At 36.7% G+C, this 16,823-nt stretch overlaps 1 protein-coding gene across 1 annotated transcript; it reads right to left on the minus strand.

Annotated features, from left to right (window-relative positions):
• Nucleotides 1-1,171: 1,171 nt before the first annotated feature.
• On the minus strand, nucleotides 1,172-2,344 carry LOC141452073 (ATP-dependent DNA helicase PIF1-like). The gene has a single exon (XM_074123892.1). It carries the CDS (start codon nucleotides 2,201-2,203, stop codon nucleotides 1,172-1,174), a length of 1,032 nt encoding a protein of 343 aa, XP_073979993.1. The 5' UTR covers nucleotides 2,204-2,344.
• Nucleotides 2,345-16,823: the final 14,479 nt, after the last annotated feature.

Here is a 16,823-nt window from a genome sequence, read left to right on the forward strand (position 1 = left end):
TCTGATCTTGCAGTAATTTCTCCATTAAAATCGTCCACAAAGCAATAGCCTATTTAATAAATCCTAACCAGATCTGTACTTTACTTTGTAATCTCCATCAAAATGAAGATTTATTCTATTTATTCATTACCTGTCCACTTTATGAATGGATGAGAATAAAGTATCTTCCTCAATTATCAATCCCAACCTGTATTAGCAGAGAGGAACAATTATTTCATTTACTGTAGCTGCAATCGAAATCCGACTGTTTAAACATTTATAATTATATTGTAAATGTAGTTATGTTGCGCTCATCAATGCTTAACGACAGATATAAGTTATAATGTAGTACTAAAGTCAATTTTCATTTGTTATGATTATTTTATATTATGTAATTTTTTATTTTTCTTTATTTAAATTATGTTTAATTTTTATCTTATATTATTTGTGAATGCAACTCCTTCTGTACACCTTTTTGGTAAAAACAGAATTAAAAAAAACGAAAACAAAACAAACATCCTGTTATTGCAGGTTTGTTTTAGATAACATTTGAAAAAAACTTATCGCGCTTGATTAGATAGCAAACATCCTGTTCACAATTGTTTTAAAAAGATAACTATTAAAATAAAATTATTTATCACACCCGTTTAGATAACATTTGAAAAAAACATCCTGTTATAATCACTTATCACATCCGTTTAAGATAACATTAGATAAAAAACACTCATCTATTTAGCGCAAAAACACTTTGAATTTTTTTAATATCTACGCACTAGGCCATTCGAAGGTACGTAATCCATTAAAGAGTCGTGAATTAGTAAACAAAATGTACTTGTTTTCTGTGCAAATGGTTTATTGGTTTCCATTTGTATATGGATACTAGCTGACCCGGCAAACGTTGTTTTGCCATGTATGTTATTTCTAGGAAACATTTTTATAGTTAAATAAAAATAATTATCTACTATAAGTGTGCGGGGAAGTATTTATAATCGAATGCATTATAAAGAATAAAAGTATGTTTTATTTAGGTTAATAAATAAATCTTTATTAAAGTAACGAATACATTTTAAACAACAGTCTTTGATAGCTATCTAAACATCAAAAATAAATATTTATATTTTTACTATCAATTATGGCAGTTAAAAAAAAAAAAAATAATCTCTTAGCGCAATAGAGTGTACAATATTTTTGGTTAGTTGACAAACAAACTGGATGGTTTTCCCACGCGAGAACATCGCACATATAGTTGTCCATGGGAGAAGCACGGTGTTTCCAAATCTAAGCCACATACAGACAATGTTTGTCCTTGTGACTTATTGATTGTCATAGCGAATGCCAATCTAATTGTGAATTGAGTGCGTTTGAATTCAATTGGCACATCAGTAGGAATCATAGGGATTCGTGGCAGCAACACATTTTCGCCTTGAAACTTGCCATTCAAGATAATGGCTTCAATAACGTTTTTCATTAATTTTTTAATGACTAATCGTGTGCCATTACATAGCCGTGGTGGGTTTAAGTTTCGAAGTAGAATAATCGGAGATCCAACCTTCAATTGTAAATGATGTGGTGGCATGCCTGGCAAATCCAATGAATTTAAGAACTCAATTGGATAATTCACAGTCTCGTTGGTATCGCAAACTGCATCGATAGATTTATATGACACCAAGTCCCCAGGCAACAGCTGTTGTATCTTTAAATTTAACCCATTGACGTCCACATTTTTAGCTGCCAAGATCGCTCTTTCTGCCAGCCACTTATGATTTGCATATTGTGTGTGTTCGTCGGGAAATATGTGATCGATGAGACTATTTTGCGAGTCGATGATTGTGCAGAAGTCCGTCTGTAATTTTATGCATCCAGTATTTTCATGTACAGCAACTTTCCCATCGCCAATATCTAACAGTGGTTTAGAGAAAGTTTCGGCGGATGGATCCTGAAGCATTTGAACGCGCATGTTCACCGTCAGTTGTACTTTTTCAACATTACGCCATAGTCGCGATGATTTTAAGCACGCGTTGATTTCATCAGCGTAGGTTGAACGCGGAATAACGGGAAGTGTTTGTCTGAAATCATCTGAAAGGAGTAACAAAGTGCCGCCAAATAGTTTATCGTTGTTTTTTATATCCTTTAATGTCCTATCCAATGCCTCAAGCGAATGTTTGTGTGCCATAGTGCATTCATCCCAGATAATAATTTTACATTGTTTCAGCACTGTGGCCATAGACGATTGTTTTTTTATGTTGCACACTGCATCTGGATTATTTTTAATGTTTAACGGCAGCTTAAATGCTGAATGAGCTGTTCTGCCTCCATCTAATAAAGTTGCTGCAATGCCAGAAGATGCAACGGCCAATGCGATGCCATTTTTCATCGTATCTCGGCAAGAAGTAGCGAAATAAGAAATGTTTTGCCAGTCCCACCTGGTGCATCTAAAAAAAAGAATCCTCCTTGTCCTGCCGAAACTGCCAGCATGATACGGTCGTAGATAATTTTTTGTTCATCATTAAGTAGTGGAACATTGCGGCTAACAATGCTCGCCATTTGTACAGTATCGTACTGTAGTTCACGATTCATATCTGTGTTGAGTAAATCAGATGCACTTCGATTCGGTGAGCCCATACCGAAATGACTGATTGGTAAATTCGCAATAGCAATGCAAAGATCCTCGATAGCAATCAATGCTTCATTGTACATTGCTTCACTGAATGATATTGTTAGATCGTTGCACCTTGTACGATGTCGATACAATATATCATCAGTCATTGAATCTTTGTGATTATCCCACAACATTTGTGCTCGGGCCGGGAAACATGTAGTCAGTACTATAGCAAATAGTAGACGAATTTGTGTTCCTGTGCAGTTTAATGCTGCTTCAGCAAGCATGCTGTCCCAATGATTGTCGTCTTCTAGCAAGCCTAGAGCAAGGCATGCATCTTTATACGTAGGATACTGTTGTCCATCTACCTTCCGTATATCTTGAAATGACAATGGTCCGGTGACATTAACCAACAATAGTCGCAGATAAAAGCACTCAGTCTGCCTTGGATTGACGGTATATACACGACCCAAACTATTTGATTTGAATAAACCGGGGCACGCATCAACTGGTATCCCTTGCTTGCGGGGTATCCATTTTTTCGATTGAGCCCATGTAAAATACCGCGGAACTTCAGAATAGAGCAGTGTTTGTGCGATGGCACCAAAAGCATCCGCACGATTGCACAATTCAAAAAATTCGGTGAGCGTAGTTTTCGGTGGATTTATAGCATGATCAATACTTAAATGGCGGGGATAACTGATCGATTGATAGGTGATCAGTAGTCGAACGGTGAGGGCGGGAGATCAAATTGAATTTAAAAAAAAATCATAATTAAAGGAACTTGAAATTATAATATCTAGATAGGAATTAACAAATAAAAAATAGGGGTTGATCGTAGAGGGGTGAAAAATTGAGAGTATTAACAGATTTTTTATTGTAAGTCATCAAAAAATAAAAAAAAAAATTTGCCAAAAAATTAAAGTTTATAATTAACAAATAAAAAATAGGGGTTGATCGTAGAGGGGTGAAAAGTTGAGAGTAATATGAGATTTTTTATTGTAAGTCATCACAAAAAAAAAAAAATTTTACTAAAAAAAATTAAAGTTTACAAATAAAATATAAGGGTTGATCGTAGAGGGGTAAAAATTTAGGGTTGTATGTATTTTTGTATGATGTGTCATAAAATAATAAAAACAAAAAATTTTGCCTAAAAAATAAAAAAAAAAATTTAGGGGTGGACTACCCTTAACATTTAGGGGGATGAAAAATAGATGTTGGCCGATTCTCCACCCTGGCCGACAATCACGCTAAGGATCACAAAAATCGATCGAGCCGTTTCGGAGGAGTTCAAGTTCGAACACCGTGACACGAGAATTTTATATATTAGATAAACCACAGTTGTATTCAATTTATCTGGTTGTTTTGCACAATTAATCACCACAAAAGGTGTGTTGGAGAATCCTTTTCTATCAAACAACGCCTCACTTCTCTGCACTCCATAGTAGTCTTGACGAAAGCGAATATATTCTTCAAATAATTGCGCTATTCTGCCCGATGTAAAGCATATCTTGATATGGATATTGTTGATTGTTCATGTATAATTTAATGTTGCGAATATCCGCTGAATCGAAAACTGAACATTTCTAGCAATATTATCCTTCCTATCCGTTTGAAATGCTAGAACTACATATCTTGGTTTGTGTAATTGATTTGACGTTTTCCCATGCCAGGAGATCTTATTAGTTGAAGGTGATATTCATTCAATTCCAATGATCGAAGGCAAGAGGTATGGGTTTGCCACTTTCAATTATTTTATAAATATATAATTTTGCCCTATCCGCCAGTTTAACGTGTGGAATATGCCTAATAACTTTATCTAAATTAATGGTACAATCTTTAGCAGTTATTGCGTCACCAACGAGTGCGTCCAAGTCATTACGTGATCTCTTCAAAATTAACTCCTGTTTCACATTCACCAATATCCTCTTATAATCTTCAAAGAAATTTAGCAGATAGCTGAGAGGTAGGCAGACGTTGAATCTCTGGTCCTCCTCATTAATGACCGACGCCGGTGCAGTCATATTATCATCGCTATTTGGATCAACAATTCCCGCATTTTCTAACGCTCTAATTTGATTGGAGAAAAAAGTTGAATAAATCTTCAACGTGCTAGCAATGCGCACATTTCTAATACTGTCCACCTCAACGGAATTTATCTCATAGCGTTGCTCGTCGAATAGGAAGGCAAAAGCGTTGTTTATTAATTTAGCATAGGTGACCCCCACCGACACACCTTTCTCCAATTTTCCCTCAATAAAAAGATAGCTTTCACTGGGCAATGTGTACATGTCCGTTTGATAAACGGAAATCCGGATCTCGTCATTGATAGACAAACCGGATGTGTTAAACGGTGAGTAAGAATGAAATTCCCACCCCTCGATACTGTCGTTGTAAACAATCTCTTGATCAATGTTTAGCATGTAATCCATATCGGTTCACCTTATATCCTAGAGTTTTTAAGAAGCTGGCGTTGCGTAGCGATAATGGTTGCTTGTTGCCTTTCACATCCGCACTGAATTCCCCGCTCTTAGCGGTTTAGCTTTAAGCACAAAAGTGGAATTGATGAAATCAATACCCATTCATTAAATGTAAACTAATTGTGATTCTTTCCTTTCTAAAAGATATCAATCGCCCAGTTTGATCCACCAATCTTACGCCGATATCATCAATAAAGTTGGTATTGAGGGGTAAATAGACGACCGGTGATGGTCTTTTCACAATTTTATAGCCTGGAGCCACTAAGGGGGAAAATGTGTGCAAACTATGGCTTAATCGTCCGTTATTGTATGAGCCGGCCACGAGGTTACATTCACTGGGTTAATGTCGATAATATTGTTGGAAATGAGTGTTTTATCAGCTGGCAATAACACCCGATCAAAACCCAATAAGGTGCCAATACTGTGTGGTTGTGTAAAATCTGTATCAAATGTTGCTTTAAGAGACGTTTTCAAGGTGTTATGATTCGGCGTTAAATAAAAATACATTGTTTATTTACGCTTGATATTTGTGTTCTAAGATACTTTTCAATAGCAGTAATCTCATACGTACCGGTGGGTATTTCCACAATGTGTGCGGATTTGTTGAAAGAGAAATGAAATTTATTGTTTACTCCTTCTTCCACATTCGGTATGGAATTGTAGGTTTCTAATCTTAATAGACCAATACTGTAATTCCCGGCCAATTCCATCGGCGGAAACACGCTCGAATGTAATATAGAATCACAACCGGACACAAGAAAAGAATAGCTTCTCATGGTGACGCTTCTCGAAGTAAAAATTCCAACGAAAGATGTCCACAATTCCAAGGGTTACGCTTTTGAAAACGTTCCCTATTATAATAGATATCACACCCTTTTAAACACTTAATCAATTCTTTAGGTGGTCGTAAGTTGCCAAAACTATCAAAATAGAACACTTTATTTCCTTTTTTTGAATAGGCAGTTCAATGTGTACCCTCGTTCTTCGACGAGTCCAAATTAATTATACCTTGTTCTTGCTTCCAAGGTTGCGTGGGCAAATTATCTCTCATGAATACTCCGGGGAAATGAGGTAGATACTTGTTGGCAATTTTAATTATATTATAATTTGTAAGCGCACGATTGGGTAGCTTTAATTTGTGTAAAGGCCTAAACCTTTTCCATAAGATTTTAGATAGAGTCCTTGACCCACTTTCTGCGCTTCCATAGCCATATTGTGTCGTTTTTGTTCTTGTAGGGTTTACTTCGCCTGATCTATATCTTTTACCGTTTTTGCTATTGTTGCCGCGCCTCCAGCAAGAGAACCTAATGCGGAAAGTCCTGCTAGAATCGGAATAATGGGTAGTACACCACCCACCCATTTCCTTCTGTCACGCCTTAATGGAATAACTCTGGGTAGTTTAATATGTCTACATTTTAAATATTGTTTAGCTTTTTTCAAGGCAATTTGAGATGATTTTACTACATCATCACCATCAGCTTTGGTATTAATAGCCACAGCCTTTACCAATTGATTAAACGTAGGGCGAGGAGTGCTGCCTGCACCTAATTTAACCTTAGCTTTCATTATATTTCCCACCAATAATGCGCTAGTTTTTTCTCCTAATGAGGAATCCCTGGCAGAAAGCCGTTTCCAAGCTTCCCGCTCCAACAATTGATCAGCCGTATTTCTTGATTCTAAACTTTTATTCTGTGAATATGCAATATCATGTGCTTTACATGCATCATCTAACGGATTTATACCAGTTTGATGTATTCTTTGTTGTTCTTTAGTTCCTGGTCCACAGAATCTATAACCAGGCATATGTGATTTAACTGGGAGATTGTTGATTGCAGAATTGATAAAACCAGCAACTGTTGATGTTAACACTGCTTTCTCCATACTGAACAATACGGTTCTTATTCCTCTTTATACATGCAGAATAAAAATCGTATGTAAATAATTGTAGATTCGTGGTTAATAATTAAATTGTCGTATTCTAATTGTACGTAAACATTGGAATGCGGATGCGGCGGCGCCACACACACACACACACACACACACACACAAGCACACAGCATCCTGTGATAAGGCGCCTGCACAGACTTGTCTGTTATCGCTGGTGCTTGCAATATTTTTTCATTTATTTACATTTTAACACCATCGGTCAGTTCGTATTACACCAATCATGTGTTTACACTATACCACCTCGCTAGTAAAGTTTAAACGTGATTTCAAAGTTTCCGTCGGTCTAACCAAACAGGCGCATAACTATTATGCAGTTGTGCAAATTGCTAAGAATAAAACGGAAATTAACCTTTCTCTTGCACAATGGCATCAATTACAACAACAATTTGGTGGAATTCTTCAATATTTTGGGCGGAAGAGGAAAAACGAGGCTGTTGTTGGGGATGTACCACTCTTGCATGACTCCACCCTCAACATGTGTCTTATGCATAAGAAAACTAGGAAAATGGTGACGTTTAAGGAAGAAGAAACACAATCGACAGTTCAAGAAATGTATTTAAATAATTAAGTCTTTGTTTTTAATCCATCCTTTACTCTTCATCCCAAGATATTTGACATATACACGATCAGGCGGTTTCCGCCGCAATACTTTTTCAACTAAATAGACTATCATGTTTTACAGGTGTTAATTATTCTCGATACCGTTTATCTGTTTGTAAGCATTTAAATCTGCATCGGTATAATGCTGCGGTTGTTTTTTAAACAATAATTCATATAACCCATTTGTTCCCTTGAATCGATGTTGTTTGTCAACAATGAAATCACCACCATCTCGTTGAATCTCTTTATTACCTATCATCATCATTTTAGAGCCAGTTGTTTTTATACCATAATGCGAATCCCGCTCTGATTCCCCCAAATTGAGATATGATTCTAATTCATGTTCTTGTTCCACTTTAATGTCATCACCATCGCCACCACCATCTTCCTCTTCCTTTTTTCCCTCAATGGGAGAAGTGTCCACTTCTTCTTCTTTAACATCCTTTTTTCTAACATTTAATTGTTCTAGCGGTTCTATAATGAGTTTCAATTATTTCTTAATAAACCTCTCTTGTTCCTGTTCATGATGTTTCAGTAGTTTATATTTACGTTTCAACTAGTCGGCCGCTTTGATCACATTTTCCGTTGTTTTCATTACACGATCAATCTTAATACTATGTGATCTAATTGGATATGTCGCTAATATACACGTCAAACATCTTACGATATCTACCACCATTCAGCGGTTTCTCCTTGTCAATCACCAAAAATCCATACTTATCACACCAACATAGTCTGCAGAACTCCTTAAACGTGTCAAATTTCATGTCAGCATTTACTTCATCATTGTCAGAATTTAATTCATCCATTTTAAAGGCAATAATTAGGTTAGCATTGTCGCGTAGCTTTTGTTTCTTTGCATACGAGTAGGTTTGTATTAGATAGATTATCTAGATATTGGTGTCGGCATCTAGTGAAGAATTCACTAATCACATGTTGACTACCCAACCCACAATCATCAAACACCACCAGTGAATTAGGTTTAACATCTTGTGCGCTGATTATGTCATCAAGATCGCTAAATCTATAATAACCAATCTGGGGAACACGTTTCATAACATGGCTTAAATACTCATATTTTGGTTGATTTAGTGATTTACTATAAATGTATAGATTATTGAATCGCAATCCATTCTTTTTGATTATTAGGCTAATTAATAGATTTGTTTTACCACAATTACTAGGGTCGCATATTAAACAGCGAATAATGTTGGGCAAAAGTGCGCTGTCTGTAGGCGGTGGTACGATTTTTTGTTTCACCAAGGTCATTATTTGTAACAGGCAATCGTGTACGCTGCTTTCTTAATTTCATTGGCGTCATCACCCGCGCATGTGCACACGTTCACTAATCTAAGTGTGGAGGGGATTTTAGTATTAATCAAGGTTACTAAGTGCGTATGTTTTCAGTTCACTCTCAGCTATGTATCCGCTGCTCATTGTAGATTTGCAGGGCTATCAAAAAAGGAAAGACTTCCGGGATGATGATGAAACGTTCATCGTGCGGGAGATGTCAATCGCAGGCATAAACCAGCAAATAATTGGTTGTTGGTTGTTTAAATTGCCTGATTGTGAAGCCCACAACCTGAGCAGTGCGTTCAAACGTTGGCTGGAGAACAACCACCGACTTTGAAGTCATTGAACTTTGAACCGCCCTCACCGATGGACATCATAGGTATGAAGACTTTGAAGTCATTCTCCAAACTCAAACACAAAACTGCGATTATTTATACACAAAGGACTGGAGCTGTGTAGATTTTTACAACAAAGAGTCAATATACCGGTGTATGATCCACAGGATTTTGGTTGCCCGCCTATTAGAACATTACCCCCAGCACATACTTTTAGATGTAAATTCCATGCTAATTCCACATATATTTGTTCATTAGATTATGTATTTAGATTGGCTACTTGGGCTGCTAATAATAAATTTAGTTTAGATTTTCACGATTATAATGTTAGGATGCTCACTTTTAATCGCTGTAAAGATGTATGTGGTGGTGTGAGTAAAGAGGTGCTTTGTTTTTATGAATTCATTTATACGGATACTCATTTTATAAAATGCATATATTGCAAACTAGTTTTGGATTTAAGGACAATAACCGATTGTCCTTGTAGTGCGCATAAAAAAGAAAGCCCCTTTTGTATTCGACTGCAACAACTTAACACAAATTGTTGGTTGTTTTGTACTTGATATTTTGTTAATAAACATAAAATATAATTCAAGTTGTTGTTTTTTCCTCACTCTCTGGTGTTGGCGGTGGTTGGTTATAAAAACATGGTATACATAAATTTTTATGTATTAAGTACGGAAGATGGAAACATCCTGGATTGATAAACACGAAATACATAGCGTTTTTTAAGTTTAAGTTTGGAAGATGGAGAGAACATCCTGGTTTTTGTTTTTTATGTATGGAGACATCCTGGGATAAAAAAAATGATTACATAAAGTTTTTTATGTTTTGTAAGTATGGAAGATGGAGAGAACATCCTGGGTTAAAAACATGATTACAAATAGGTTTTTATGTATTAATACACCCCTTTGAGTCTCGTTATTTATTAGCCACCGGTGACGTAAAAGATGGGCAAATCTCGTTATTTATCAGACACCTGTGAAGTAGGATATGAGCACCCCTGTGACGTAGGAGATATGAAATTCTCGTTATTTATTAGCCACCTGTTTCGTAGGAGATGAGCACTCCAAGGGGTTAGGGAACACCTCTCAAGGGGGGTCTCAGGGTGCACCTATGGGTGGAGAGATGCGTACTCCTGTGGGAATATTACTCTAGGACAGGGGTCGGCAACCTATTTCAAGTAGAGAGCCATTTCTCCTTAAATAATTTTAATAAATCTTACCAAGAGCCGCAAGGATGATAGTGTGTAAACAACTCTGTAGATCATTTGTATTCACAAATTATTATTTTATGATATCCAATAACATTTAAATGTTTTATATATTTATTTTCACATATTGCAAAGTAAATAAACAAATAAGTAATAACTAAACCTGTATTTGAATGAAAATGGAGGCAGTCCTGTATATTACGTACTGTATTTTAATATAACTCTATTCAATTTCAAACCTACCACATTTAAAATTCTTTTTGAAAAAATATCTTTACTTTAATAAATGAATTTTCATTTATTTCAATAAAATTGAAATGTACAATTTATTCTGGACAGGCTGAAGAGCCACAAAATTTGGATAAAAGAGCCGCATGCGGCTCGCGAGCCACGGGTTGCCGACCCCTGCTCTAGGAGGATACATCAGGTTATCCACAAGTAGTATTAAATCACCTATTATCTCTTAAAGTCGCTTACGTGGAACAGCGGGGGTCGACCCGCGCGGGTCAACACGCGGGGGTTTACCCCCCACCACCACCGGGGGGCACACCCCCTGTGAGGGCTAGTCTTGTTATGTGGGAGGTGTCATATACACCCCTCCAGTTCGATGATATTCCTCTGTAGTGGGGGTGGGGGTGCACCTTCAGCGCACTCCTGCGGTCAGTCTCGTTATTTATTAGCCACCTCATCAAAAAAATGACACAGAACGCCCGAATACATACTACTCCGGGCTTTTATCTTTTCTCACAAACGTTAATATTTCCGAAAATTACATAAACAAGTATTCAAACCAAGTTTTTATTTTCTCACTTAAACGGAAATACCACTGAAAATAACATAAACAAGAATTTAAGCCATGTTTTTATGTTCTCATACAATCGGAAATACCTCTTAAAATTACATAAACAAGTATTTAAGCAGTGCTTTTACCTTCTCACACAATAGCAGTTACATATAAAAATAACATAAACAAGTATTGAAGCCGGGCTTTTATCTTCTCCCACAAACGAAAATACCTCTGAAAATTACATGAACAAGTATTTAAGCCTTGTTTTTATCTACTCACACAAACGGAAATACCTCTGAAAATTACATTAACAAGTATTTAAGCCATGTTATTATCTTCTCACACAATCGGAAATACCTCTGAAAATTACATAAACACGTATTAAGCAGTGCTTTTATCTTCTTACACAAACGGAAATACTTGTGAAAATTACATAAACAAGTATTTAAGCCATGTTTTTATGTTCTCATAAAATCGGAAATACCTCTGAAAATTACATAAACAAGTAGTTAAGCCATGTTTTTATCTTCTCGCACAATCGGAGATATCTCTGAAAAATACATAAACAGGTATTAAGCCGTGCTTTTATCTTCTCACACAATCGAAAATAACTCAAGGATAACAAGGATTAAAATATATTACATTAAGACTTGGAAATATTTTTTATCACACACAATTTAATGTTATTATTACTTAGAAAAAATATGCTCATAAGAGGATAAATAATTACTTTGTATGGGAAAAAATGGAAGCATCCTGAGGGATTAAAAACATACTTGTAGAGTTAAGAATATGTTCGTAATAATATTTTTATTTTATTTTATTTTTTTAATATACTTACCAATAACGAGTGATTTTAGTGTAAGGTTATGGATAACCTAATGTAACGGTTATAATAATACTGTAACCCCCCACTATTGGAATAATATGTGTGTTTTTGGTGCTTTTAATGTCACCCAATAGCATCTTAAACATTAACTAGGTATCACATATATATGAGTGATATTGCGAGCATCTTAACACTCATTATGACACCATTTTAACACAAAATACGACATCTTACTGAAAGAAAGATTAGGACTTGGAATATTTTTGTTTAAAGGAATAATATATTTTTTTTTTTTACACTTATTAAGATTTGGAAATTGGTTTAGCAAATATTTTAACACATTTTAATGCTATTTTTATTACTTAGAATGTGTTCATTAGTGGATAAATATTAACTATTTTGTTTTTTAAGAATAATATGTACGATTTAATACCTGGTTAGGGTTGTGATTTAACATGAGAATATTTTATCATTAGGAGGATAATCTTGACACTTTTAGCACATCCTGAGGGGTTAAAAACATACTTGTAGAAATACATAAATACATAAAAATACATAAAGTTTGAAGTTTTGTGTATTGAGTATTAAGTAATAAGTATATTATTATTACATCCTGAGGGGTTAAAAACATACTTGTAGAAATACATAAATACATAAAAATACATAAAGTTTGAAGTTTTGTGTATTGAGTATTAAGTAATAAGTATATTATTATTACATCCTGAGGGGTTAAAAACATACTTGTAGAAAATACATAAATACATAAAGTTTGAAGTTTTGTGTATTGAGTATTAAGTGTAGAAATACATAAATACATAAAAATACATAAAGTTTGAAGTTTTGTGTATTGAGTATTACGTAATAAGTATATTATTATTACATCCTGAGGGGTTAAAAACATACTTGTAGAAATACAATAATAATAATAATAATAATAAATTGTTTATTAATCTTTAAATTATAAAATTTACATAATGAAAAAAAATAAACCTTAAACAGACAAAGTGCATGGACATAGTCCATCTGCAGAGTTGCACTAATTGTAAGTCATACAATCTATTGACTTTCACAAAATAAAATGTAAAATTAATACAAATTATAAATTCTGTTTGTACAAAAATAGTGAAGAAAGAGAAATAAAATAAAAATACTCTTTTTTACATTATTACCCCAAAACTTGGTGGCAATGATTAAAGCCTGACATCGCTCAGTGGAGAAGGGGGTGGGCGGCTTAAATGACCAAAAAAAAAAGAATCGAAGAGGAAGCAGAAATGTAAGGGAAGAAATGAATTCAAAAACCGGTAACCGTTGAGCGCCACGCTGTTAATGAAGTGGTAACAGCGAACCACAAAAAAAGGATAAAATAATAAAACAATAAACAGAAACAAGAAAAAAATAGAACAATAAAAGTTAATATCAAACACAAAACGCAATATGTATTTATAATAAAGTGAAAAAAACCAAATACAAAAAAATGACAACTACAGTTTATTAAATTAATAATTAACTATTGGCCAATATTACAAAATGATCTTACAGCTTTGTCTTCGCAGTTTTCTAAAGAAGCCTCACTTCCGGTCGTCCACGTAGGTGGTAGGCGTTGCCCTAAATCCCTCAGAGGTGGTCTGCCTGAGAAAACTCCTCCAGACAGGTACGCTGGCAGGGTACTTCTGTTTGCCTATTTTGTCCTTAAGAAAAAGTTCCTTAAAAAATCCGGTATTGACCGTATAATGGACGTCCGTCTCACATGAAGTCTTTCAATACTCTGTCCCCGTCTCTCCCCTCTCTCGGCCTCCGCGTCCACCAGTCTCCTATTCCCCCACCGTTCTAAGGGGTTTCCGGCCTATTCCTTTTACGAGTATTAATAAAATAAATTATCTATATTACCCGAATATATTCTGGTAATATTCCCCCCCCTTACCTCCAGGACGGAACGTCCCGCCGAGAGGATCTAAGGGTTTGGAAGGTACAATAGATATTAGGGACTCGAAGGATTCGGTTTCAGATCTTGCACATGCCAAGTCCCTAGGTTTCTTCCGTCCAAGTCCTCCAATTCAGCAATAGCATCAGACAGCATTCGTCTCACTTTACATTGCACAAATCTTGGTGCAAGTTTGCGGGTGTAATGTTGACTCGCATCGGACTGAGCGAAATTTTTCTTCCAGACGATGTCACCACGTCGATATTTCACCGGCCGTCTCCGAAGGTTGTAGGTCTTTTGGCCCTTCTCATACGCTCTCGCAAGTCGATCTCGCACTTCTTCGTATAAAAGAGGAAGTTTTTGTAGCTGTTCCTTGCGGCTTTCTCTCGAAATATCCGGAACTTGATGTTCACCGTCATTACCAAGGGTGTCTCGGTAATCTTTTCCGTTCCTCTTGAGTTCTCTACCGAAGTTCAAAAAAGCAGGGGTAACTCCAGTAGCTTCGTGAACGGCGGTTTGTAATGCAAACCCGATCTTTGCTAGGTTTTTGTCCCAATGCCTGTGGTTATCGTTTATGTAACAAGAGATCATGGTCTTGATCACTCGATTAGCTCTTTCCATCGGATTTGCCTGTGGGTGGTAAGCAGCCGTATACCACAAGGTGCATCCGTACTGTTCCATTAGATCTTGAAATTCCTTGCTTTTAAATTGCGTTCCATTATCGCAGACAACTAACTGAGGGGCTCCAAACTTCAACAATACGTGCTCTTCTACCAAGTTGCTGACACCTTTAGCTGTAGCTTGTCTCATCGGTAACAATATACTGTATTTAGAAAAGTAGTCAACTACTACTAATAAATATTTATTCCTCTTTGAGGAAGAGGGTAAAGGTCCCATCAGATCTATGGATATCAACTGCCAGGGTTGTGTCACTATCTTCTGGTGTCCCATAAGACCTGCTTTAGCTTGTTGCGATGGTTTATTTTGGAGGCAGATCGAACAACGCGCTACGTATCGAGCTACGTCCGCTGCCATGCCTGGCCAATAATAGTACTCCTTAATGCGGTTGAGTGTCTTGAAACCACCTAGATGTCCTGAGAGGGGACTGTCATGAAATTCTGTTAGAATATCCTTTCTTTGAGGCTTCGGTACCACCAATTTCCATCTGCATTCATCACCCAACACTTGCTCTCTTGAATCTCTGACCCGTTTATACAATTTCATGCCTTGCTCAACCTTCCAGCTTGGGTAACTTGCAGCGTTCTTTGTTACCTTCCTTACCATCTTCATGTACCAATCATCCACATCAGTGAAGGAAATCTGGATACTGGCTAGCATGTCTTCGTTGGTACGTGACAGTGCATCTGCTGCTGCGTTGTCTTTACCAGGTCGATGTTGTATGTTGAAGCTATATTGTTGCATTTTTAATGCCCATCTGGCAAGACGTCCTTGCGGATCTTTTAAATTCTTCAACCAAATGAGAGAGTGGTGGTCTGTGAGTACTGTAAATTCTGCTCCTTCTAAATAAGGCCTGAACTTCTCTATGGCCCAGAGGACCGCTAGACATTCCTGTTCGGTTGTTGAGAAGTTACGCTCATTCTTTGTGAGACTCCTACTCGCATAGGCGATGGGTTTCTCGCCCTCGTCATAAATTTGAGATAATATTGCCCCAATGCCAGTCGACGAAGCATCGGTTTGAAGCACAAACGGTCGTCTGAAGTCTGGGCACATAAGAATAGGTGCGGACACAAGAACTTCTTTTAATTCCTTGAAGGCCTTATCTTGATCTTCTCCCCAACACCATTTCTTCTTCTTCTTTAGGAGTTCTGATAAGGGAGCACTCACTGAAGCGAAATGAGGAACAAACCTTCTATACCAACTAGCCAAGCCTAGAAAACGTCGCATTTGTTTTACTGTCTTGGGTTGCGGAAACTGCAATATGGATTCCACCTTCTGTGGATCCACATGTAGTCCATCTTCATCAACTATATATCCCAAATAGGATAGTTTTGCTCGGCAAACCTGTGCCTTTTCCCAATTTATGGTAAGTCCCGCAACTCGGATCTTGGTTAAAACTTGTTCCAGTGTTTGAATATGGGTATCAAAATCCTGTGTCACTATAACTACATCGTCTAAGTACACAAATACCTTTGGCTCAAGTTCTGGCCCTAAGATTGTGTCAATGAACCTCTGCCAGGTGGCTGGTGCATTATGTAGGCCGAATGGCATGCGCGCAAATTGATACAATCCTCGTCCAGGCACGGTAAAGGCAGTCTTTTCTCGATCCTTTTCCGCTACTTTAATCTGCCAATAAGCTGATTTTAAATCTAAGGAAGTCAGATACTTAGCATCTCTCAATCTGTCCAGAATCTGGGTTACATATGGTAAAGGGTAAGCGTCTCTTTTTGTCACTGCATTTAATTTTCTATAATCGACGCAAAAACGGTACTTTCCCTCGGGCTTTTTCACCATGACAACTGGCGATGACCAAGGACTAGATGATCTTTCGATAACTCCTTCTTGAATCATTCGCTCCAGCTCTTCATCTATTATCGCTTGCATTGCTGGGGAAACTGGGTAATAACGTTGTTTGATCGGTCGATTGTCACCCGTATCAATGAAATGTTCCACCAGATTAGTTCCTTCTAGCTTCTGTGGAATCACCTCCTTCCAGTAATCTAAAATATTTTCAAGTTGAGCTTTCTGGTCAAGAGAAAGGTTTGATCGTTCAACTAGTGCTGCCGAGATCAATAGTTCATGTGAATTTCCTGACTTAGCTCCAAAAGTCCAAGTATGATTTTGTACATTCGGCACAATGCTCATCTCCTTCCAAAAGTCGA

Source organism: Rhodnius prolixus, unplaced genomic scaffold (assembly GCF_049639745.1).
Source record: "Rhodnius prolixus isolate KJV_2025 unplaced genomic scaffold, Rpr scaffold_32, whole genome shotgun sequence".
In the NCBI taxonomy this organism is placed as follows: Eukaryota; Metazoa; Arthropoda; class Insecta; order Hemiptera; family Reduviidae; genus Rhodnius; species Rhodnius prolixus.

What these genes read in the sequence shown, in the direction of transcription:
- LOC141452073 (XM_074123892.1), bottom strand. Translation starts at nt 2,203, where the DNA reads ATGGCCACAGTGCTGAAACAATGTAAAATTATTATCTGGGATGAATGC.